We start from the raw sequence: 27,035 nt of genomic DNA, 5'->3' as shown, positions 1-27,035 counted from the left end.
CTCGGCTGTTTCTGTAACCTCCCCATTCTTTCACCGCCTCGCTTCGGCTATGGATATGTCATAAACGCCAGATAACGGCACCATTTAAAAAGATCTCACTTTACTACTCTTACACAACCATCAATGGAGAAGGGTGAGCTCCCAGTGCAAGCTATAGACTTTTTGTGTAGTGCCAAATTTAAACATAAAAGAGGATTCTGGTGTAACTTTTTGATTTTTCTTACAGCTCTATTTATATGTGATCGAGGTTAAGAGTATTTGCTATATTTCTAAGGTAGTGCCTTGAGGGGTATTTGCTATATTTTTTTGGACTGTTGAAATAGAGGTTTTCCTCAGCTCTGATATAAGTTCTGGGGGGACACTAAGATGGTAAACTGTATGTAACCATTCGTCTGCTACCCATCATGGTGCTTGTATGTCAACTTCCGAAGAGTTAACATCTCCCACTTACGATCCTATCAACCGACCTTTTTGGTACCCTAAAAAAGGATATAAAATGAATCTTATTCAGTAACCTAGTGCTACAGAGCTGTACTCTCTGTACCTTCTCCTATAAACTAAGCTAATACTGCCATAACATGAGTTGCCTTTATATGAGTTGTTAGTCCTCCGATGGTGTTGTCCAATGAGATAACAAAACAAAAAAATGAGGATTGGATAACCAAGTGAATCACGATGATTTGTGCCCTATGACAAATTCAGCTTCTAATCGTATGAAAAAAATTCAACCTTCTCTAATCGTTGAAGTCCATACACTAGGTGGACAAAGGACAAAGGACATAACACATACATTGCAATTGTGCTGAAATCTGAAAAAAAATGTAATCATACAAAACTATCGCACAATATAAAAATTATCTTGCTAGTTGTCACTTTACGTCTGTGTGAAGTGGGGTCGAAAAAGATTTTACTTGTATCCAAATAATGCTACACTGTATATAGTATACAGCGAACAGAAGTTCTAAGGAACAAAATATGGTTCAAGTTCTACTAAAAATTCAGCAAATCCAACCCATACCAAGCTATACCTCTTTGGACTTGGCCACTCCAAAACCTTAATCTTGTTTCTTTTGAGTCATTCCGAGGTGGATGGCTCTGGTGCTTCAGATTGTTGTCTTACTGCATAACCAAATGGCCTTTGAGCTTTAAGGAATGATGATCCGACATTCTCCTTCAAGATTTACTGGTAGAAAAGAATGTAGATGAACATCTAAAAGAACAGAAAGCCTCACCTCCCTCCGATAAGCGCAACATTTATGATTCCACCATTAAAAAATTGTATCCATGGAAGGATTTCAAGGCAAGAACAACTGCTAACCAACAAAAACATAAAAACTTGTCTCATATTTGCAAAAAACAAACAAAACCTGGATGAAACTTTAGGGGTTCGGATAATGTTCTAATGAGTCGAAAATTGAACTTTTTGGATGACATGGGTCCCGTTACATCTGGCATTACGCTAACACAGTATACCACAATAAAAACATCATACCAACATTGAAAAATAGCAGTGGTAGTGTGATGGTGTGAGCAATTTCTCATAATTTATGGTACCATGAATAGTGGGGTCTATCAGAAAATCCTGGAGAATGTCCGGGTCACCAGTCCATGATCTAAAGCTCAATGGCAATTGGGTTATGCAGCAAAAAATTATCCAAAGCACACAAGCAAGTCTACCTCTGAATGGCTTAAAAGAAAAAAACTAAAGGGGTTGTCTGGTGTAGACAAGTTCTATCCATATGCCCTATTAGGTGAAGACCACCACAACAACGACTAGATTCTCTCTCTGGGTGACCAGGGTGGCCAGTGTACGGATTGCTCTTTGATTTCATGGTGCAGGGGCATGGAAACTGGAACACTCCTTTAAGGTTTTGTATTGGGCTAGCCAAAGTTCTGACTTGAACCTCATTGAGGGGCTGTGATGGACCTCATATGGAGAGTTCATGTTCGAAGGACCTCCATTGTGGCAGAACTAAAATTATTCTGCAAAGAGAAGTGAGCCGAATTATTCCACAACATTTGGTTTGAAGATCCAAATAAATTTATATTTGTGACAAGTATCTTTCCACGGAGGCAGCACTTCCAAAAATATAACAGCCTATAATCACCCATGCGACGTTTCAGTCCAACAGGACCTTTCTCATGCTCCATTTTTGTTTGCCCAATATTGAGGACCATGGACCAGGTTCTGTACAGGCGTGCACTCCTTTGGTGGTACAGTGATGTGGAACTTCTCTCCTTTGAAGTACATTTCCACGACACTCGATGCACTTGACAAGTGGAAGATAGATTTTGAATCGGGGGCCGGGGAACTTGAAGCTAACTTTGGTCAGGTATACATAGATATAAGTTATACAGACCACATATATATATATATATATATATATATATATATATATATATATATATATATGTAAACGGCTTAAGTTATGCCATATTTTTGAGCCAGAAAGACATTTGTCAACGATATACATGGCCAAAAAAGCTATGCCCAGGATATTCATGCCTGCTGTGTGAGATGATCAGGTTGGTGGGCCAGATGACTGGATTACCCCTCATTAATCAAAAAGTGAGAGGAAGTGCACCATAAAGTGAATTGTGAATAATAAGTAAACTGGCAAAGCCTTAAAGAAGATCTGTCCGTGAATTATGCTGCCCTAGTTAAGGGGCGCCACATTATATGTCCAATTTAAAATGGGTTAATAGGACAACCTGCACCTCAAAAAAAATTGCGACATTTGCCTAACACCACTTTTATGAAAAATATGCCAGACCCATGTTTATGAGTCCGCTATATTAATGAGTAGAGTACTGCCCCGCACATTTCTCCCGCCTCATCACATTGCAGTGACATCAGCCATTGTATACAGAGTAAGGATGATGGGAAATGGCGGGCTAGTGCTCTCTACATGGATGTGCCGGACTCATAATCACGAGTCTGGTAGATTTGTTAAAAAGGGCTATTATACAAATGTCCCAATATTTTTTGCATTTCTAGAATTTATATGATCAAAATCACTTCTTAAACAAGCAGGGATAATTCTATATTACACATAATGTGAATCAGAAAACACACATTGACATTTCTAGTGCCTGCCATGTAAAAAGTCAGCAGAATCTAGGCCTCCATTTATGGCAGTCTGTATTCTGTCTGTGCACAGGCTAGACAAGCCTTGCAGTAAGCACATGGGATGTCCTACCTGCCTAATATTGGAAAGCTCCCACTTATCTGATAATAGTAATTCATTAGGTAATTGTACATTTATACAATTTCCTAATATATTTGTGTATGTTCAGTTGACCCTACATTTTAAAGAGGACCTGCCAGCTCCCCTGACATTTCTGCTTTAGTAAATACTTGTACTCCCCAAAAAATACAAATTTGGGAGCATCTTTTTTTTTAGCACTGCATTGAGCCATTGTTATTCCACCTAGAACTTTGTAAATCAAGTGTCAACTGGGAGCCACCATTTCCCTCAAAGGGGTGTGTCCCTACACAGTCTCACTCTGTCAGCACTGATTGGACAGTGTCAGACTTTGTAGGGACACACCCCCAACTGTTTACACCCAGTTGTCAAAATGTTCATAAATTCTTAGGAGGAATAACAGAGGAACAGCACAACACAGAGTTCTAAGAAAATATGTTCCAGAATTGTTATTTTAGGGAGAATACAAAATAGACATGTCAGGAGGGGTGACGAGTCCCCTTTAAGAATCAATGATAAGGGACTCTGTAAGAATAGGGCTTTTAATAGCGCCTGAAACCACTTCAAGGGAATCCCCCCTCTATGTCGTCCATATGCCGACCTAGAACATATGGAAAGGGGTTGCCCAATTGCAGAAGCAGTCTCTCCTATGATCTCTGGTAGCACATCACAACAGACTCTGCATCATGAGAATCCAGTCTTGACTAAATGGAGCCTGTATTCTGCTGATAGTACCTGCGGGGGAATGACATTGAATTCAAAATTCCGAGCGGATTGTGATGGTTGTTATTATTGCAACACTATCACTAATACAACATTTGAGAATTGTTAGGTAACTATTTCAATTAAGATATAATTTGGCATCACTATAATGTAAGGGAATAAGCTAAATAGATTGCTTTATTGGATTGTATGAGATTAACAAAAGAGGTCTGATTTTTATTTTACTGAAACAGCGCCACTCTTGTCAACGTATGGTATTGCAGCTCAGCCTCACTCAAGTGAATGGGGATGTTGCAATACCAGACACTACCCATGGACAAAAGTGGCGCTGTTTCTGGGAAAAGTCTTGTTCCAGTCTTGTACAGCCCTTCCAACGTCTCGGAGACACTTAAATGTAACCTTAAACGTTCGTGATCTAAATCTGTAAACACCAATTGAGAGGATTAGTCCATCAGTTTAGAAAACAGCTCTCACAATGACTTCACAGCATCCCACCAGCCTTTATGACTTGATTTATTTTTTCCTGTGGACCACGTTGTAAGTAGATCAACCAGGTATGTCAATGGAGCCGAAGTCTCGAGATCTGCTCTATGGGACTGAATTACTATATCAAATATAGTACAAGGTGTGAGCAACTTTAATTATAGAAACAAAGAGAGCCCCCATAAAGGCCATGTCGTACACTAGAAATGATGATTCTATTCAGTTTGCAGTTTGAGCCCATGGTACCAAAGAACTTAAGTCTAATATGGTACCAAACAAAAAACTGGAGAGTAACATGGTAAAAACTCCACACACACACATACTTTTCCTATGTCATACTCACAGGGATCCAGGAAGCTGAGATATGGGGAGATGTTTGGTGGGGTCCTAACAGCAGAAAGTCACGTTTTGACCCGGCAGAGCCCGTTAATTGGTTAATCTGGTAAAGAAAGTCACTAGTGACCATAGTGTTCTCTCCATGTCACAAGGATAGCTAAAGCAGCTCTACAGTAAGAACCCCATATCTCAGCTTCCTGGAGCCTATTGAAGCTGACATGGTGGGAAGAGAATATTGTGGTTATCTGCAGCCACACCTGAATTTTTAGGGTTGAAACTATTTTTAAAGGGGTTTTCTGGGAAGTAATTTAAAAAAAATATATATACAGTATATGCAAAAAATGTTAAAAGACAAAGAATTGTAATATACTTTATTGATTCTATACTGTTCCTTGGCCGCCGATTCTGGTCCTTCTTATTTGTAACTGTAATGACATGAAGCGACTATGGTAGCCAATCGAGGCCTGTAGTGGTGACGCCTTGTCCTTGCTGATGTCACTATTGTCCACTATGATCATGTGACTTGATGTCACATTGACATCATGTCACGATATGAACAATTTGTAAACAAGAAAGACCGGGATTAGCGATGTGGAATCGGTGCCAAATCAATACTACAGTTTTTTTTCAACCTTAAACATTTTCAGTCAATTTAACTGTATTTTTACATCCCGGAAAACTATTTTAAGGTAAAATATAGTCATATTTTCTATCACTTTTGCATATTTCATTAAAATATATTTAATCCAAGTTTTCAAGAAATATGCATTAATCGCCTATCCTTATTGATCGGCACATGTCACTGTGCCTGGAAAAGCATTGAAGGGGCCACGGCACTCCAGCAAGCATTATGGCCCCCTTTATTCTGCGGATTGGTGGAGGCGCCTACCCGTTTATCTATGGATAGACCATCAATGAATTAAGGAAAACCGGAAATCATAAAAATTTCAAAAACATAAGGGCATAAACAGCCAATCAATGGGTCTAAGCAAGGACACAAGCTGATTTTTTGAATATTTTTGGGTGGATGAAAAGTCAGCAGTTTAGGCTGTGTTTACAACAGCGTCGGGGTTCCGCTAGACATTTACGTCGGGGGAACCCATCAACGGAAAGGCATACGGAAACCACAGCTTCCGTTTACATTACCATTGATTTCAATTCTAATGCGTCCGTTGCAAATGGTCTCCGTTCCGAAAGGCTTACGTTTTTTTCCCGGAAACCATAGAGTAGTCAACTGTGCTATTGTTTCCGCCAAAAAAAACGGAACCTTAGGGAAAGGAAACAAATAGAAACCATTTGCAACGGAAGCATTAGCATTGGAATCAATGGTAATGCAAACGGAAGATATGCCTTTCCGTTGATGGGTTCCCCTGACGGAAAGGTCTATCGGAAACCGATCGACGGAACCCCGACGTTGATGTGAACAGGCCCTTCGATACGATCTACATTGTGATATTTACGAACAGCCACAGTGAAAATCAAACAATGTTAAACACAAGAGCGAGGTGAGCATGCAAAGAGCGAGAAATTGTCCGATACAATAACGTTTTTTCCCCAACTTTTGCAGAGTTCAAGGCAAAAAAAATAAACACACGGTGGAGGTGAGCGCGTGAACTACGTGGAAAGAAAAAGAAAATACGTGCAAGTATACCTCCGAAACACTATAGGTGGATGAGCAGGAAGGAAGCCGAGCCTGGTAGTGCAGTGAGGGAAAAGAAAACACGGTTAAATAAGGAATGGAGTCAACAGAAAAGTTTCAGAAGAAATTCGAGAAATGTGGATCCAGCACAAAAACAATAGCAGGGGGTTCATTTAGAATCACAGACAAAAGGACTTTGCTCTTCAGTTAGACAAATTGTTACTTTTATTGATGCCCTTAAAGAATTTTATGGGAGCCGGTGATCACTAGAGGGTTGTTTTTTTTTTTTGCCATGGGGAAACTACATACAACAAAATAGAAAAAAAAACACAATTTTTTTTAAAAATATATATGCTCAACATGGACAAAGTTTATACACTAAATACCGATTTTCACTTTGGCGATAGCCTTGAAAACAATTATTGAATGACAAATTTACATACAAGGTACATACTGGGATACAAAAAACAAAGTTAATAAACATAAATAGTAACATAATAAATTAGAAGTAATTTTTGAAAATAGAAAATTTGGTAAATTTGATTTTTTTTTTAAATGTCCTCCATACAACGAGCTTGGGATAATGAACCATGAATCATAGGTGTGGCTTCCAACCTGTGGCTCTCCGGCTGTTACCAAACTACAACCCCCAGCATGCTGGGAGTTATAGCTTTGCCACAGGTTGGAGACTACTACAGCATAGTCTTTTACTAGCATACATTTTTTTTTTTTAATTTACCTGTATGTACGGGAATATAATAATATACCATGAGTTTAAGGTGGAACTAATGCTCCGTGTGATACATTAATTACCGGAGGCTGCCAAATATTATGCTCTAGCATAACCAACATACCGTATGCTGCTGATATTTTGATTCTTTTTTGACCTGTGAAATGAATATCGCTCATCTGCTGCTTAGTTACCAGTTTCTATGAATTACCAGGGGAGTCCATACATTTTGACTCGGCAGCGAAGTGTTTTCTTGTTGAGTTCCACTTTAAATATATAATACCAACTTAAAATGTTCCACCCAACATTCTTTTTTTATCTAAATAGGTCCAAAATTCTGTGCTGATAAATTTCTTAATGTAACTTTATAGAGGTCGGAGCGCCATTTCCCGAACGCAAAGCTCCAAAACCCCTTAAAAGACATGGTGATAAAATGTACAATTCTGGATTCCTACAGTCACCACTAGAGGGAGCTTACTGCATACTGTTTTATTATTGCGCTTAATGTATAAACAGTGTGCAGTAAGCTCCCTCTAGTGGTAACTAATGGGAGTCTGAATGTTATGGTTTAACTATTTCTTTGCAGTGGATTTTGATCTCTTTATCTGGAAAACTGCTTTAAGCCCTTGCCCGCGCAGGCATTTTTCGATTTTTACATTTTTCCTCCCCGCCTTCCAAAAGTCATAACTTTTTTTATTTTTCTGTCGACGTAGCCTAATGAGGGCTTATCTTGTACTGTTCGAGTTGTAGTTTGGCACCATTTAATGTACCATATAATGTACTGGGAAACTGAAATATTATCTATTGTTAACTTTATTCTGCGGGTCAACATGATTACGGAGATCCGTTCCCATCAGGACGCAGACGTTGGGTTGCGAGCTTTGCGTATTTTGGCCAAAATAACAACTAATACCCCATGTTTCATGGATAGTTCTTACTACGTATACTACACTTTTTTTCAGGACGCAGCCGGGTCTTATATGCTGGGAGGGCATGATGTGCTGGCGTTTGGTTTGGAATGCAGAGCAGCCCGCTTTAGCTAACACTAGCGGCGTTACAAATAGGCTGTTATTCGGCAAGATACGCCATGCCTGACGACCAGCACATTATCCCTCCACGTATTACACATAGTACTGACACCCCATGTACTATTCACAGCACTGACCCCTATTCATCACATTTATTTATTTATTTATTTTTATTACATTATTACACACTTTCATACATACATATTTATTTTTTACCATCCATTCACACCCTAGCACTACACTGACACTCATTTATCGCACACCTTTGAGCACTTAGTCCGCCACTCCCCTCAAGACTAGTGGGAGGGGCTATCACTACTTAATGCACACTCCTTCTGCAGCATTCTTTGACCCGTCTGCGTCCTGATGGGAACGGGTTTTCACCCACCCACCTACCTAGTGAGTATGGCCTTTTTTGTGGTTTTGATGATCTTTATGTCCCATTTTTTCTGTTTGTGTTTTTAAATTAGGAACGAAAAGTTCTGGTTAGGGACTCGCAAGGCACTGGGGACCCTTGACGTTGGGTTGCGAGCTTTGCGTATTTTGGCCAAAATAACAACTAATACCCCATGTTTCATGGATATTTCTTACTACGTATACTACACTTTTTTTCAGGACGCAGCCGGGTCTTATATGCTGGGAGGGCATGATGTGCTGGCGTTTGGTTTGGAATGCAGAGCAGCCCGCTTTAGCTAACACTAGCGGCGTTACAAATAGGCTGTTATTCGGCAAGATACGCCATGCCTGACGACCAGCACATTATCCCTCCACGTATTACACATAGTACTGACACCCCATGTACTATTCACAGCACTGACCCCTATTCATCACATTTATTTATTTATTTATTTTTATTACATTATTACACAGTTCTGACACTTTCATACATACATATTTATTTTTTACCATCCATTCACACCCTAGCACTACACTGACACTCATTTATCGCACACCTTTGAGCACTTAGTCCGCCACTCCCCTCAAGACTAGTGGGAGGGGCTATCACTACTTAATGCACACTCCTTCTGCAGCATTCTTTGACCCGTCTGCGTCCTGATGGGAACGGGTTTTCACCCACCCACCTACCTAGTGAGTATGGCCTTTTTTGTGGTTTTGATGATCTTTATGTCCCATTTTTTCTGTTTATGATTACGGAGATACCAAATCGATTTGTTTTTTTATGATGTACTTTTAAATTTTTTGTTTACTACAAAAAATTGACTTATCAGTTTTTTTTTTTTGTCCCCCTACGGGACATGAACAAGTGATCATTTGATCACTTGTACAATACACTTTATTACAGTGTATTGTAATTTAAACCAGCTCCTACAAAGCCTTGCCTCCAGCATTAAGCCCACAAACTGCCATGGCAACTATTGGCATCTCGTGATCGCTTCAGAGTGACGAGGGAGACCTCCCTCTCTTTATGGCTTTGATGCTGCGCTCGCTATTGACCACGACATCTAAGTGGTTAAATGGCCAGGATCGAAGTTATCGGCTGTTACAGTGAAGTGTCGGCTGTACGCAGGATAGGGGATAAATATCTGATTGGTAGGGGACCGACTGCTGATCACCCCACCGATCACGACAACGGGCTTACCTTGCCATCAGTGTAAGCCCCATAGGAACGGAGCGGTACCGTGCGTGCTTGGCCACTGCTCCATTACTTTCTATGGGGCTGCTGAAGGTAGTGCTTGGCCACCGCTCCATTAATTTCTATGGGACTGCTGAAGGTAGTGCTTGGCAGCCTCATAGAAATGAATGGAGCAGTGGTCAAGAATGCGCACTACCGCTCAATTCCTATGGGGCTCCCAGGAACGGCGAGGGAAGTCCGTTCTCGTGATTGGTAGTGATCCCAGCTGTCAAACCCCCACCAATCAGATATTTATCACCTGTCCTATCGATAGGGGATAAATAATGATTATAGGAAAATCCCATTAAGTAAATTTGTAAATATATATTTTTTTTTAATATGCAGCCATTTAGGGGCAAAGGTACAAGCACACTTCGTTAAGATTTGGTCATAATTGAAGTAACAGCATAAGCTTGCTTCGTTGATTTTTTTTCCTAAGAATTTCTTAATAAAAAAAAATAATTTTAAAATGACTCACATATGCCACAAGTGACATTGTAATTTTGTGCAACTTTTATTCTCTATTTGCCATTCAGTTGATGACTTTAGAAGCAACCTAAGTCTATGTTCACACCTGAGTCAGGGCTTTCCGTTGCTCTGCTCCGTCAGAGGAGCAGAACAAGGGAAAACCGTAAGCGACACTTCCGTTGCACTACAGACACCACCGGTGGCCAACGAAACCCATTGACTTTAATGGGTTCTGTTAGCTTACCGTCGAGGTGTCTGAGGCTTTACCGTAAACAAGGGTACAGTGTGCTGCGCTATTGTTACTGGTAATCTCTGCCGGATCTGCGGCTGAGGCCCTTAACGGAGCCCCCAACGCAGATGTGAACAGAGCCTAACCCTACAACATATTATGGCACGTTCGATATACCGTTTATACATAACACAATAGACACCACGCTAAACTACAACATATACAAAAAAGTGAAAGTACTAATTGAAATATTTAAGGTTTAATAAAACTATACACTAAAAACTATTTTGAAGAGAAAAATGAGAACAAAAAAATAATAGTTTTGAACTGGAGTCTTACTTAGGTCAGTGAAAAAAAACATCACTAACATTTGCAGACATATCATCAATAAGGTCGAATAGGTTATTTGTGAATCAATCCATAATAAATAGACTCTAGAGGAAAGTAATTGACTGCAAATGGGGTTGTCCTCTGCTGGACCTTCGGGGCCTATTATTGAGAGTTTAGGCCCACCGGGGGGGTCCTCTGGTACGCTAGTCTGTCCCTGCATCTGTCAACAAACATTATTTGACAAAATGAGCTCTTACAAGGACAAACTTAAAATTATTACAAATTTAATTAGTAATAGGAAATAATTTCCATAATGGACACATTTACTTTCATCCTCACATATATTTTAATAAATCGAAATAATAATTATTTTTTTTAAATAAGAGTTTGTTTGTTTTTGCGGGGGGGGGGGGGGATATATAATTTTTTTTAATTTAAACATTTAGTGAATGTAGAATTCTATATTTTAATGTTTAATGCTATTTTAAAAGGTAGGACGTGAATATGTTGAAAAAATATTAAAACACACAATAGGCTGGCATTTCCTGTTTTCTGCAGCTCACTTGTCAGCTTTGGTATAGAGGCTGGAACAGATTAGCAGAGCCTTCTCATTATCAATAGAGGGCAGGGGATTATATGATAATTCAATTATACTGCTGGAGTCATATATACAGTAAAGCAAGACAGCAGCACTATACACACAGATAAGTATTTGCCCTGTCACTCCCTAGTCTCTAGGAAAGAGGTTGCACTCTATCAATTCATGGAGAGTGTCATAGTCTGCTGACATTTCTGTGACCATTTACACCCATTCGGTGCAGCTGCCATAAAGCGCACACACACCCTGCTGCACTATCTATACAGACAATACAGGAAGTGGGTGTCTCCAATATGGCCACCGCCTCACGCACCCGACCACTGATCGGGCCACAAACTACAGATTCTAGTGTCCGTACTTGGTCCTGTAAAGCCTCCGAGTTGCTTCCGCAACCATTCTGTATGTCCGTATATTATCGCTGTGTTGTATGCGTATGTCATCTGTATTTCACGGTCCACACCCATAGGAAGGTCACGTGATCAGATTTCTCAGGTTTTTCCTAGCAATGTATCCCTAAAATGCGGACAACACACCATGTGCTGCCGTTGTTTTTGCAGACCCATAGACTTCACTGGTGGCACGGGTCTGCAAAAATGGACAGGGATAGGACATGTTCTATAATTTGTGTAAGAAAACAACGGATCCGCAAAAAAAACGGAGGTGTGCATGGCCCCGGATAAATGAATGGGTTAGTATGCTATCCACAAAAAATATGGATAGCAGACTGAAGAAAAACAAGGTCTTGTCCTAACCGTTATTTATGTAATGATAGGGAAAAAATACGAGACACTTGATCCGTTGTTAAAGGTATACTTATAAACGTATGCTGTAAATATAGAAACATAGAATTTTACAGCAGAAAAGAATTGGCAGGTCAATTTAGTCTGTCCATTGTATTATGAGGCGGGATGTGCTCTCTTTGGAGCCCAAACAAGGGGTTTCAGAATGGGCCCCTCTCATCACCGATGCGCGATCTCTTGTTTATAGTGGTCTTCTGGCACACAGCTAAACTCTAATTGACTGTACAAATCTATTTAAAGGCAGAGCATTTCTATATCCAAAAACTTCGCCCCCCCCCCCCCATTGGTACCCTAGGCTACCACTCGACCTTGACCTGATAAATTCAGTGAACCTCTCCAAATTCCCACTATCTAGACCAGAATTTTCTTTAAATTCCTTTATATCCTGTAAATGTCATCCCAGAACATAGCATTAGACTTGTCACTTATAAGTAATTTCACACTTATGAATTATTAGTAATATACAGACATGGACACATACACATTGAAATTTCCGTACAAACCCACAAAACGAAACATTTCCGAATGACACCAAGTCACGCCACTACCGTGCACCGGAAACTAAATCATGACAAAACAGACCGGGGTCACAATCCAATGACTTATCATTTACACAGTGAATCATTAAATTGTGTACGTCCAACAACCTGCTGCTATGCGGCACCCCACCTTCTCAATGTTTTGATGCCTACTTACCCCCAACTGTAATTTGTGTGGTCGTGACATAGCGACTCTGTTATTATGTGGTCATGGTCAGCACAGGCTTCAGCTGAGGACTACTAGGGTATAGTGAGGGATCTCCAGAATAGTCCCATTCCGGTGAAACTTAGGTGGCTCCATAGGTCTGGCCTAAAGCTAAAATGTCAGTTTTCATCTCGACTTCAACTCAACATTCTACAAAAATATTTTGGAACATGGAATATACATCAACCATCAGTGTAAAACCCAGATTATCTTTTGTAAAAATGCTAAAAACATTTTAAAGCCGCAAGTCATACTCACAGTGGTCCTAGAAGGTGAGATCTATATTGCACCGCTGATTGTCAAATTATCAAAATTATTTTGTTGTCATTTAACACGACGGGAACAAGGCGATACCCTGTGATTTTTTGGTTTTTAATCCCAAACGAACAACCTGTGCGATAACTACTTCCTCTGATGAGAAAACTCTTAGAGATGAGCAACAGTTTTGGCAGCCACTCATCTCGAAATGGTATGTCTATGTGGTCAAGCCGAATGGGCATGTTAGCTAACGGGAAGTCAGGGACCGTAACCCTTCGGCCCAAAAATATCTCATGTCTATAGAGAGGGAAAATAACTGGTAACCACCCAAGTCCCTCTATGCTGGCTACTCTTGCATGCGAGGACACCCTGCTGGATCACTGGGAATTTGGGGGAGGTTGTACTACAATCGAAGACGGCTTTTAAGGTTTTGGGTTTGTCTTGGTGTATGGTGTATTTTAATATTAACGGACAATGGTACAATGGAGTACACTCAACAATAGTTTTCCATGCATAAAGACATATAGTCCGAGTACTTTGTAAGTCCATATCGGTCTCTGCATATTCAAATGAAACCCCTGCTAAATTAAAATATACACAAATGAACAAATTAAATGGAAAAATAGGGAAAGCTTAATGAGGGTTGTGAATATTTAGATTGTTGGTGTAACTGGCTGTCATAAATGAAAAGAAAAATACAGATGCATGAAAAAAAAATTAAGAAAAATAAAGAAATGAATAAAATTCGCAACGTTAAATCGTACATTTACTCGGAGAGAGTATCCTTTGTCATTGCTTTGCAGGTGATCTCTGAGATTCTCCAGTTTTCGATGAAGCTATATGTGGACATCAGAAAATCAATTGAAAAAGCATCCTGTTTCTTAAAAAAAAGAATGAATAAAAACTTTTGATTCAGCTTATAACATTTACTGCTACCATTCAGCAAGCAATAATATATATATTTTTTTTTTATTCCAAAAAACACATGTAGCATGCACTGTGGCAGTTATGAGAAAACTCATGGTTGGTATCAAGAGCGATTGGTATTTTTATTGGCGAACATTTTTAGATTCGTGATTGCCAACTCCATCTCTCAAGGTCGCTTATCAATCAAAAATGACATTATTATAAGTTATACATATTCTTAAAAAAACTGCGTTTGGAAGACAGGCTCCGATTTGCCCCTCGTGATGTTTTATAGCTGTGATGTCTTAGAGATGTAGAATGATGTTAATTTAAGAGTCTGGAGAACGATCCAATGACATGAAATACGTTTTTGTTTCAAAAATATATTGGAAGTCTCAAACTTTTTGTTTTCCCATTGAGTGAGGAGATTGATGTCGGAGTCAACATTTTTTTTGCCTCTATCAAACTTTATGGATGCACCAAACCTTTTTTTTTCCTATAAATTTGAATATAATTATTTATGTGTATTATTTGGCAAAAGGAAAAGTACTCACTTCAAAATGACATGGTAACATACAACCTTGACTTGCAAATTGAGGTCTACAGCCAGCGAAGTCCTTTTACTCGGCCCAATAAGGACCGTGAAAAGAGTGCTGATCGTCGATTAGTGCTGGTTTGATCCTTTCACACGGAGCAATGATCGGTTATATATGGAAACAAGTGATCCTTACTCAGATCGTTCGTCAGGATACATTTGCATTATCTTTACACAGGAGGATGTGCTGCCGACTAGCGACCCTTTTATTGGCCGCATAAACGAGCCGATCAGCCCATGAATGAGTGTTTGCTTGTTCGCCGCCTGATAGTTGCACAACTATCGAAATAATATCTGTATTCACCAGACACCTTGCTAAGACTAAAGCAAAACTTAATGAGTATAGACACACTCATTATTATTTACCCTTCTCTGGCTAGGTAAAACTAAAAAATAAGCATAAAGATGACCCAATTACAAAATCACAAATATTTCAGTAACCTTCCCAGTCGCTCAATTTATTAATTATATTATATATTTGTTTATTTCCTTTATATTAAAAGTGTTGTCTTAAGACCTTTTAAATAGAAGTGACCTGGTGATCAACTGATGATCCGGCTTCCTTCACGTCCAATGATTTGCCAAGAGAAGCCACATCTGGTCTTAGATCTTCTGCTGCAGCGGCCACTACAGGAGAAACGTAGCATTACAGTCTAGCCATTCAAATGAATGGTCAACCATGTAATGCATGAACGGGCTATATCTGCATGGGAAGCGCTCCTACATAACGATCCTCTTCTATTAAATCCATGTGTTCTAATAGGGCCTATAGACAGGTACTACTGTTGTTAGACAACCACTTCAAGATAAAAAAAAAAAAACAAAAAAAAACTTACATACAATGGTTCAACTCTATGCAAGCTTATGTTCCAAGGATTCACACTAGTCTTCATGTATGTGCCTTGTAAACAGAATATATATATATATATATATGTAAAATATATATAATACACACACTGTGAAACCTCCCCAAAAGACCACCTTGTTTTTCAGTTCCCTTATATCCTATGAATACATGTGTACATGTATAAGGGCTCCTGCTATTAAAAAATCGGGGTGGACATTAACACGTTTGACGAACTCCGCCATTTATAGAACAATTTAGTTGTCGAACATTAAGAAGTCTATAAAAGGCAATTAAATGTATGCATTTTACTGTAGTAATGATAATTAAGAAGGTCTCCTAATGACACTTTTGGAGTAACTTTTTGCAGAGTCTTTTGAATGGTTTCTTGCCAAAAATAAAACAAAAACAGAAGAGGCTACAATAAAACGGCTGCTTTCTTCTGTTACGCCGCCCTATGGCAAGGATGGTATAACGGGTGTTTCAGTAAAATTTTCTATAAATAGGTACGATCATGGCATTTAGTGGTTGCATCAAGTACGATGGGAATAATGCTTCACTTTCTCTGCATGATCACTTCAGGAGAAATGAGGACCTACTGGTCCTCAAAGGGACCCCTGTGATCAGTTAGTCGTCAGGGGCGGCTAACTTAAAATATTTGCTTTAACGTGTACCATCCTACGTCTTCCATAATGCGTATTTAGGTTTAAATTTTCCTGAACCCACATTGTGTTAACTTTTTACCATTCCTCAAATTTGTAATGGAAGATATTGCAGATGAAGCACGCAGCATTTGATAGAACGCGAGGAAGGGTCTAAAATACTGACTGTGCCATCACCAGGATAAAGGAAACCTACAATTTAGATCAGGACATGAAAAGCATAGCTCCAGGGAATCGAAGAGATTTTTGTCTTCCCCATTCAAATTCATTGGTGCAAGTAATACCTTAATAACATACATAAAAAATTACCAAAAATGGAAAACTACAAGAAGATTGTAGAGATGTTCTTGGTGCCGGTAGCAAAGGCAGCAGAGAAACAATATCACTCCTATATATGGATTATGTGCGGTATTGCAGTTCAGCCCTATTCACCTGAAATACCAGATATAGCCATTGGACAGTAGTGGCGCTATTTCTAGGGAAAAATTAGACCCTCTTTTTAATCTCAGACAGTCTATGTCCAATAGTTCTACCGACCAGTTGTGCCCCATATGAACACAGATCTTCAATATTATTGGAGTGTACCAGATGACTAAGCATGTAACCCAATAGGTGCTGTAAAGTATGTGAGCAAATGGTCCTCTCTCTGTAAGGAACTGGTAATTGGTCAATAATTAAGTACCCAGAATGCATCACTAGTAATACTATGTATTTTTTTTATTTTAATATTTAGATATAATGGAGGACAAATAAATCTATAAATTCAAAAACTGTTTTTGGAGAAAATGTGTGATCAGCAGAGAAAAGGAGTTCCTGTTGTACACGGCAGCATATACAGTATATACAGTAGTACTGTTGAAAAGTGGGAACGGCTTTTTATTATTATTATTATTACAATACAACCCAAAATGTCTGGAGTCAATAAAAAAATTATATTTACTTTGTTAAAAACATTAAACGTAGAATTTTATTTTTTTAATAAGTGATGATCATGTTTTGATTATAGTTACATTTAAACCATATGGACGTCATAGAAAAGAGTCCCTGTTCTAGCTCAGAGCGGCATACCGGACACACCCATGTATTACATGGTCATTCCATTTGGTTGAGTAGTCAGCATATAGTGCTACATTTAGGTATGGCCAGATGTGGCTTCCACCGGTGCGGGTGATTAGCGAAATCGGCACCGGGCTGGCTTCTCTTTTAAAAAGGATGCCAGTGTCAGACGTCTATCAGTGAACAACGTGTGTCCTGGCCGTACAATCCATCGCACAGCCCACTCAGGGACCATTTTTAGAATTCAACTTGGGACAATAGAGGACAGGAAAAAAAGCAGATGCAAAATGATTAAAAACCAAGTGAAATCCGCTCTTGGCACTCCCAAACACAAAGTGCTTTAACTTACAAGGAAATAGCTTAAAAGGTAACTAAACGTTCAACAAACTTCTGTCATGTTATAGTGACATGTCAAAAGTTTTGATTTGTTTCTTGTCGGCTTTTTACGGAAATTGATGTAGCGGTGTAAGGGCTCAATAGAAAGTCTATGAGCCCGTACACCGCTACATCGGCTTTTCGGAAAAAGCCAAACACAAACAGAGCGGCTCAGCCCTCACACGAGCACTTCTGATGCTTCGTTTTAGCAATCGGTCGGTTTCTCAGTGTCCGGACCCCCACCAGTCAAAACTTTTGACATGTCACTATGACATGTCAGAAGTTTGTTGAACGTTTAGTTACTCTTCAAAACTCATATTGGAACACAAATGATCACTGCCAGTGGTGTATTTTATCAATCATGTCCAAATTTCAAAGATGTTGAATGTGGTCACATTATAGGGACTGTGAAGGCAACTGAAATGAAGTAATACTTGTAATCGAGTTGCAAGGACCACTCCACAATTATATGAATTAATGTGACGTGCTGCATAAATGGAACCTGGTCATTGACAAAGTTCACATAACCTGGGCAGTCCAGAGGAATCCCATCTGGTAATGGGAACAAATAAGGTTTAGAAGACTAACCCCAACACCATTACACTATCGACATCCATGAAGACACCGTATACATGGACTCATTCGGTGTTGTAATGCATTTGACTCTTGGTGCCCATTCGCTTGGTGCCAAACACAAATTTTGAGCAATCTCAATGGGCCCTCTCATCATAAACCATATTTACCCACAGAATTGCCACTTACAACCATCTTTAGTTCCAAAAATTATTCTTGATCTTGTGTAGCTGATGCCTGAAAGGCCTAGAAGGTTTGTAGCTTTGAAAAATACTAAACAAAAACGATGGCTGGTATATGACTGCTGAATATACCAGTATCAATGGAACAATAAACTGGGGTTGAACCAACGGAGGTCCATATTTGATTGATCTTGTGCCATCTCAAGAAAAAAGGATAAACCGATTATCCATAAATTTGAGGCCATTGACAATCCTATATAGGAACCTCACTGGTCTTAGATATGTTTAGGTCATCAACGTCCCTACGCGGACACAAAGCAATATATTTTGTCACTATATAAGTCGATAGGATCGGAGAACTGAACGGGTTATTTTGTTTTTCATTCTAGAGTACCATCTAAGCCTTATGAAATTATTTTAATGGTTTTGGTGCAGTGACGGTCATTACCGTTTATGTGATAAAATTACTATTGCCATCTGTCACAAGTGAGTTTTGCGCCATTTGTCCATTTTGGCTTTGTAGAACATGGAACTGAGAGATATTATTAACTTGGCAGCACATTTAGTCACGGAGATGGTAGCTTTGAATAAAATTATTAAAGTAAATGTAATTAAACCAAAAATTATTGGTCTTAGAATTTTTTATTACAATTTATGATGTGAAAACAATGGTACCAAAAAGTAAAAATAATTTGAGAATTGGTCATAGGCTCTGATGCTTTGTGATTTTTATTAAAGGGTTCTCAGAATTTTCTAATTCCTTTCTTGTTAGAAGGGTCCCCAAAAAGTAGACTCATCACAATTCATCACACTGTTGGGGCCCACACCGATCAGCTGTAATATTGTATTCCTCTGCAACGCCGCCACAGGGAGTATTACCTGGTGCCCATTGAAATTATTTAGGGAGGGAACTATATTCTACTTCGGTTAAGTAATGTAGGTTCTGAATAAGTGCTCACCTCTATACCTCAGAATGCCATAACAGAATACTTTAATATGAGTTTTCTAAACCAGATAACCTCTTTAAAATAATTAAATTTTTATTTCAATTTTAAGATTATTCAAAATTAAACATTTCGAATTTGAATGAAAAGAACAATTGACATATCAAATCCTAAAATAAATTTACGGTTTGGTGCATCCTTACGGTTTATTAATATTTATAATAAATATTACAATTTTAAAAAATAGTCTGTTTTCAAAAAACATTTAGAAAATCAAATGTAAAATTTAATTGCACTAATTATTTTAAAAAAAATTACTATCCGTAACATTTGGAAAAATAATTATGGTGTATTTAACGTAGCAATAGGAATTTTTTTTTACAATGTTTTAGAACACAGCCATAACCTCTGACTGAAATATTAGATTTTATTACATGCTATATATACTCTTATTAGATTGGGGTTGGCAATTTTCACCCAGTGACATACATGAAAAATCAAACTAAACCATAAAAAAAAAAATCACGGCGAGTACACGAAATAAATGTAAATAAAAAGAGATGAGATGGCGAAAAAAAAAAGGCCAATGCAGATAACGATAAAAAAAAAAGTTTGCAAAACATATTTACTTTGAAGGATCCAACTCTATTAGTAACGACTTTGCTTTCATCCGGCCGGCTAACTTGCTATAGAGTAGGAAATTAATGAAAAAAAAAAAAAATATATACAGAAGGTGACCTTAAAAATGTTGGTATTAGGCTGGGTTCACACAAGCACATTAACGTCCGTAATGGACGGACGTATTTCGGCCGGAAGTCCCGGACCGAACTCTGTGCAGGGAGTCGGGCTCCTAGCATCGTAGTTATGTACGATGCTAGGAGTCCCTGCCTCGCTGCCGGACAACTGTCCCGTACTGTAATCATGTTTTCAGTACGGGACAGTAGTTCCACGGAGAGGCAGGGACTCCTAGCATCGTACATAACTATGATGCTAGGAGCCCGACTCCCTGCACTGAGTTCGGTCCGGGACTTCCGGCCGAAATACGTCCGTCCATTACGGACGTTAATGTGCTCGTGTGAACCCAGCCTTATATTTAAGAACATGCAAATACACAGCTAGCCAAATTGTAGGAAAGATTAGGCCGCATTGTGGCTTACCAAATTGTCAAAAGCTTGATACAGCATGAAGACCGCAACTGTAATATTGCAAGCAAGTACCAAAGTATCACTATTTGGCAGCAGTCTTGTTGCTAAAAAATGGAACCAGTGACATAACGTAGGCCGTGTAATTTCTTCATCTCTTATTTGCAGCTGGTGCCATACAATAAAACGAGATAGTACTAATGCTAGCACTATATTGGTCTGATTCTATCCACTTGTTATCAGAATCTGTCCACAGCGGTTTTACATATGACTCATTCATCCATTTTTATTCTATAATTATGTTGTATTTTTTCATCAAATCAAAGTATTTTTGCATTCGTTGCACTTTTTTAATTGACGGTTATTAAAATGACTTTTTACGACACAGCTTCTACGTATCCTGTATACATAGAAGTTGCATCATTCTCTCTCAGCCGACTCGGTCCATTATGAACTTAGACGTGATCGATATAAGCTGGATCCTGGGTGGCAGATACACACAGGACCCGCTCTCAGCAGAGCCGTCAGTTCTCTCGGCTGAGAGAGAATGATACAGCTTCTATATATACAGGATACGTAGAAGCTGTATCGTAAAAAAAAAGTTAATGACAGTCAATAAAAAAGTGCTTAGAATAAAAAAAATATACATTGATTTAAAAGGGGTTTTCCAGTCCCCAAAAAAATTGATGGCCTATGCTCAGGATAGGCTAGCTGATGGGTCGAGGTTCGACTCCTGGGACACCCGCCAATCAGCTGTTTTGAAAGGGGTGCAGCTATTGATGGCCTATCCTGAGGATAGGCCCTCAATTTTGTAGGGACTGGAAAACCCCTTTAATAATAGTAATAATAATACAAATAAAACACATTCAAAGGTGCACAGTCTGAAAATGCCGGGAAACGGTCACCAGTAGTGAATTTCTTCAGATTAGTTGGTCAGGATAATATACTGATCAATAATGAGCTTAATGAATGACACATTGGTACAGCAAGAGAGAGGAACCTGCCCGCGACGGAATGGGGAAGGAGACAGTAGTTGAGGTTAGAATCGGTTTATCCGGTAGGATAGTGGCAGCCGGGTTATTGCAGGTTGAAGGTGTTCTGAAGAGGAGGGTTTTCAGGTTGCCTTTGAAGGTTTGGATTGTGGAAAAAGAGTCTGATGTGTTGGGCTACGGAGATCCAGAGTATAGGGAATGAACGAGAGAAATCTTAAAGACGATGATGTGAAGAGCAGAGAAAAGGGTCTTGTGCAGACCGGAGATTACATGTGGGGAGGTATCGGGAGATTGGGGCAGAGAAGTTAGGAGGGGACAGGTTGAGGATAGCCTTGTATGTTACAGTATTGTTAATATTTTTTACGGAATTAGTCGGGCAATGGGTAGCCAGAGGTAAAGAGGAGAGGCAGGAGGTGGAACAAGGTGAGAGGTAGATTAACCTGGCAGCAGAGTTGGGGGTGGATTGGAAGAGGGCAAGAGTGTTCGATTGGAGGCAACAGAGAAGGATGTTGCAGTAGTCTAGGAATCACGAATCGTCCTTGTTCTACTGAAGGGATGTTATTTTTTAATTTTAACATACTGGAATTTATAACTTTTTTGTTAATTTTTGCAATGACAAAGCTGTCTTGTTTTCGCTGAACAATTTGCACCATCTAAAGATATCAATTTGGGGTACTTATATGTTAGCGTTTAATGGTGGTAAACCAAGTAAACCAGCATCTATTTAATTTCATTCATTTTATTTTATTATTCTATTTTATTTGTTTAGGATTTTTTGTCCCATGAAAGGACTTTAACTTTGTACTTTATTCTTTTATGTGTACATTACATTAACAAGAGACAGCCCTGGGGACTGCCGCACTCTTGCCAGTGATTGCATGGAAAAAGTGTCGATCACCTCAAATAAATAGTAAGGGTATGTTCATACGCAGAGTCAAAAACGTCTCAAAATACGGAGCTGTTTTCAAGAGAAAACAGCTCCTGATTTTCAGACATTTTTTGTGCCACTCGCTATTTTCGCTGCGTTTTTTACATCCGTTTTTGGAGCTTTTTGCAATAGAGTCTATGGAAAACGGCTCCAAAAACGTCACAAGAAGTGTCCTGCACTTCTTTTTCGCGGCCGATTTTTTACGCGTAGTGACATCTTCGCGCCTGTCTACGCAGGGCCACACACTGTACAGAGAGAAGGAGCAGAGGGATCTCCTCCACTCGTCATAGGAACCGGGTTAGGTAAATATTTTTTTTTATTATTATTTTTTTTATTAGGCACTATGGGGCATTATACTGTGTGGTGGCAGCTAAGGCGCATTATACTGAGTATGTGGGGCCACAATGGGGAAATATACTATATGGGGACAGCTTTGGGGGCATTATACTGTATAGGGCAGCTATGGGGGGCATTGTACTGTATGAGGGCAGCTATGGAGGCATTATACTGTATGGGGGCAGCTATGGAGGCATTATACTGTATGGGGCAGCTATGGGGCATTATACTGTGTGGGGGCAGCTATGGGGCATTATACTGCATGGGGGTATTATACTGTGTGGGAGGCACTATGGGGGCATTGTACTGTGTGGGATTCACTATAGGGGCATTATACTGTGTGGGGACAGCTATAGGGAATTGTAATACGTGGGGGCACCTATGGGGGCATTATACTGTGTGGGGCAACAATGGGTCATTATACTGTGTTGGGGAAGCTATAGGGGCATTACTCCATGCGGTAGGCAGATTTAGGGGCATTATACTGTGTGGGGAGGCACTACAGGGGCATTATACTGTGTGGGGCAGCTATAAGGGCATTATACTGTGTGCGGGACACTAAGGGGGTTATACTTTGTGGGGTCAGCTATGGGAGCATTACTCTGTGTGGGGGCAACCATAGGGGCATTATTCTGTTTTGGGGCAACCATAGGGGCATTAGCCTGTGTGGGACAGCTATAAGGGCATTATACTGTGTGGGACACGAAGGGGTTATTATACTTTGCGGGGGCAGCTATGGGAGCATTATTCTGAGTGGGGGCAACCATAGGGGCATTATTCTGTTTTGGGGCAACAATAGGGGCATTATACTGCCCGGTGGCAGTTATAAAGGCATTATATGGGGGCATTATACTGTGTGGGGCAACAATGGGTCATTATACTGTGTTGGGGAAGCTATAGGGGCATTACTCCATGCGGTAGGCAGATTTAGGGGCATTATACTGTGTGGGGAGGCACTACAGGGGCATTATACTGTGTGGGGCAGCTATAAGGGCATTATACTGTGTGTGGGACACTAAGGGGTTATTATACTTTGCGGGGGCAGCTATGGGAGCATAATTCTGTGTGGGGGCAACCATAGGGGCATTATTCTGTTTTGGGGCAACCATAGGGGCATTATCCTGTGTGGGGGCAGCTATAAGGGCATTATACTGTGTGTGGGACACTAAGGGGTTATTATACATTGCGGGGGCAGCTATGGGAGCATTATTCTGAGTGGGGGCAACCATAGGGGCATTATTCTGTTTTGGGGCAACCATAGGGGAATTATCCTGTGTGGGGGCAGCTATAAGGGCATTATACTGTGTGTGGGACACTAAGGGGTTATTATACTTTGCGGGGGCAGCTATGGGAGCATAATTCTGTGTGGGGGCAACCATAGGGGCATTATTCTGTTTTGGGGCAACCATAGGGGCATTATCCTGTGTGGGGGCAGCTATAAGGGCATTATACTGTGTGTGGGACACTAAGGGGTTATTATACATTGCGGGGGCAGCTATGGGAGCATTATTCTGAGTGGGGGCAACCATAGGGGCATTATTCTGTTTTGGGGCAACCATAGGGGAATTATCCTGTGTGGGGGCAGCTATAAGTGCATTAGACTTTGTGGGGGGCCACTAAGGGGTCATTATACTGTGTGTGGGCCCACTGGGTTGGGGCCTATTCAGATGTGTTTCGCCCTGCCCAGTGCTTAACCCCTAGCTATGCCGCTGCTACTGACCCCAAAAATCTGATCCATGTATTTGTTAGAAGCATAGTTTGGGCCACAGTACACAAAAGCTGATGAAACATAGAGCAGAAGACGCAATAATATAACACTGAGACAGCAATGTAAACTATTTCCACTCCGTGCTGTTTTATATGGATCTCTGTTACCATAGGATGGCAATGTATTGTTATTCTTCTCACATCGGGCATATTTAAATAGTGAAGGTTACTTATGCGTGACAAGAATTATCTACACAGCCTGATTCTTTGATATACTGAGCCTCTCTCTTGTGTGTATATCAGGCTATATGCATACACAGCCATATATACAAAGACACACAAGAGACACTGGATATTTAAAGCAAGGTATTTCTTACTAGTGCCTAGATCGGCAAAATTTTATTGATCGTCAGTGGCTATTGTTGCCACTGAGTGTTACGGGTATAATTATTGCAATAGTGATCATGAAAAAGCAAAAATTTTTTTTTACCAAAATAACGTTCAGTAGGCACAAAAAAACATAGGTCAAGAACGTAGATTTTTCTTTTGGTATTAGAAAAAACATCAGTACATTGCGACATTGTTTCTCTTCTATATTTGGTAGGGCAAATATTGTTTAAATTTTTTGGCATGTTTTGTTCAAAATCTATATATATTTAGATTGGATTGTAGTTAAATGGGCGGCCTTCATAAAGACAACCCCTATCCATGTGTCTATTATAGAATATGGACGTCATTAGAGGGGATCCCCCACTCGAGTCCCCATCTATGGGTCATTTGAATGGCCGGTATGTAATGCTACATTTAACATGTTGGGGCCAAAATATAGAGCCAGGTGACACGGACGATTGCTGGTAGGTAGAGAATCCAGCGGTGACGGATTATTGCCGGTAGGTAGAACCTGGACCAGTGGCAATCACCTAATAACCCAGCTGGTTTCTAGCCAAGTTATCTTTGGGAGACAAGCCCTTTAAACAAAAATTTTAGCCGTTCCTGTGACCTCAATAGTGGAATTCTTTCTCTAACAAAATAGTAGGTCTGCAGGGTCAAGGAGTCAGAAATTCATCCTTCAGACCTAAACTTTTAGGGAACACACAATTTTTTTTTTGGACTACACGTCAATTGATTCCTGGACCCTACGAGAAATGGGCAATGTGTTAAAATCAAACCTGAATTTTTGGATTTTGCATAGAGTCAGGCTTTACATTTTAATGATCTCACTAGCACCAGCAGAAACCCCTGCTTAAAATACACATCCCTCATACCACATTTTTATCACCTGGCTGTTATACAATTGTCACACCTCAAAGTAGCAAGATGCACATTTAAAAAAAAAAAACCCTCAAAAGAAAAATTTGAATAAAAAAACGAAAGACAAAGAAACCGGCTTAAAAAACGTACTAAGTCTGCCGACTTAGGCCCCACGCACACGACCATATTTTTCATCCATCCGTAAATACTGCCCGTAAATACGGATCTGTAGTCATTTATAGTCATCCGTAAATACTGAAGTGTGTCCGTAAATACGGTCAGTATTGCATCCATATTTATGGATCCACTAAGAAACAAGGATGAATCTAGAATAATCCCCTGGCGTTGCATTGCGTTGGCGTTGTGTTAAAATGTACAATTGTACATCATTTAGAAATATATTAGTAGCAGGAAATATGTTACACTGTAGAATCCAACATTTTAGACCAATGTCACTTCTGGTAAAAAATGTCAATAATCCTAGCCCAGTACACGGCGCGTCACTAGTGACATTTCGTGTCGGGCCGTGTTTTGTCACAGTGATGTTTTCTCTATTTACGACGCTGAACAGGAATAAGAGGGAGAAGCTCAATGCACGCTCCTTATAGTGTGCAAGGCATGCTGGGAAATGTAGTTTCAGCAATAAGAGGCTTAAGCAAACCCCGTGATGGGAACGCGAGGAACAGTAAGTAGCATTTTTTTTCGGGGAGGAATATCGTCAACAGGTTGCCTACATTTGGGGACATGTTTTTTTTGGGGGAGGGTCGGATCTCGTTCAACCCCTTTAATAAAATAGCTTTAGAAAGTATAATGCCTAGAATCATCGATAGTCTATGAATTAGAAGGAGCTCACCACCCATTCCAATCTTTTAAACCTAGAAGTGAGGGAACACCCTGTAGCTAAGATTTTTCGGGAGAGAGGGATATGTTTAGAAAAAAAATATATACACACACAGTATATATATATATACATATTATATATATATTACATACGTACGTACACACACACTAGTATTTACTCTCAAGCTCGGCAGAATTTCAGAGAAATCAGTTTTATAAAACATCCAATGGGCGTCTCTCCTCTGGCTTCTCCCCGCCCAGCTCAGCTTGATTGACAGGTCTCTCCTTATAAACAAGTAGTACACGTGTGGTAATTACCTGATAGTCTTCTTTTTGTCACAAGTGGTTTAATAGTCTGTATTTTATAATTGTTTTTCCCTTGCTGTAATACAAATCAGCTCTCTATGCACTGACATCCTAGTGATCATGTGATCGGCTTGTGTTTATACGTTGCAGCTAATCTGAAAAGGGCGGAGCTGCAGAGGGCCGTACATAGC

The 27,035-nt window shown here is 39.8% G+C and overlaps 1 protein-coding gene across 36 annotated transcripts in view; it reads right to left on the bottom strand.

The window, feature by feature from the left end:
* Window positions 1-27,035, bottom strand: part of GPHN (gephyrin) — a 264,147-nt gene that overhangs the window by 36,327 nt on the left and 200,785 nt on the right. For 8 of the 36 annotated variants that reach the window (XM_075843629.1, XM_075843622.1, XM_075843624.1 and 5 more), the window contains 4 exons: window positions 19,972-20,028; window positions 13,970-14,041; window positions 6,400-6,441; window positions 4,756-4,851 (listed from right to left, as the gene is read on the bottom strand). The exons of 6 other annotated variants lie outside the window; for them this stretch is intronic. In XM_075843629.1, coding sequence (XP_075699744.1) covers window positions 4,756-4,851; window positions 6,400-6,441; window positions 13,970-14,041; window positions 19,972-20,028 — 267 coding nt within the window. The remainder of the gene's footprint in view (window positions 1-4,755; window positions 4,852-6,399; window positions 6,442-13,969; window positions 14,042-19,971; window positions 20,029-27,035) is intronic. 22 more of the 36 variants (XM_075843627.1, XM_075843628.1, XM_075843632.1 and 19 more) reach the window with 5 other exon arrangements.

Source organism: Rhinoderma darwinii, chromosome 12 (assembly GCF_050947455.1).
Source record: "Rhinoderma darwinii isolate aRhiDar2 chromosome 12, aRhiDar2.hap1, whole genome shotgun sequence".
In the NCBI taxonomy this organism is placed as follows: Eukaryota; Metazoa; Chordata; class Amphibia; order Anura; family Rhinodermatidae; genus Rhinoderma; species Rhinoderma darwinii.
Note: the sequence above shows the minus strand (reverse complement) of the source record. Positions and strands in the feature narration are given on the sequence as shown.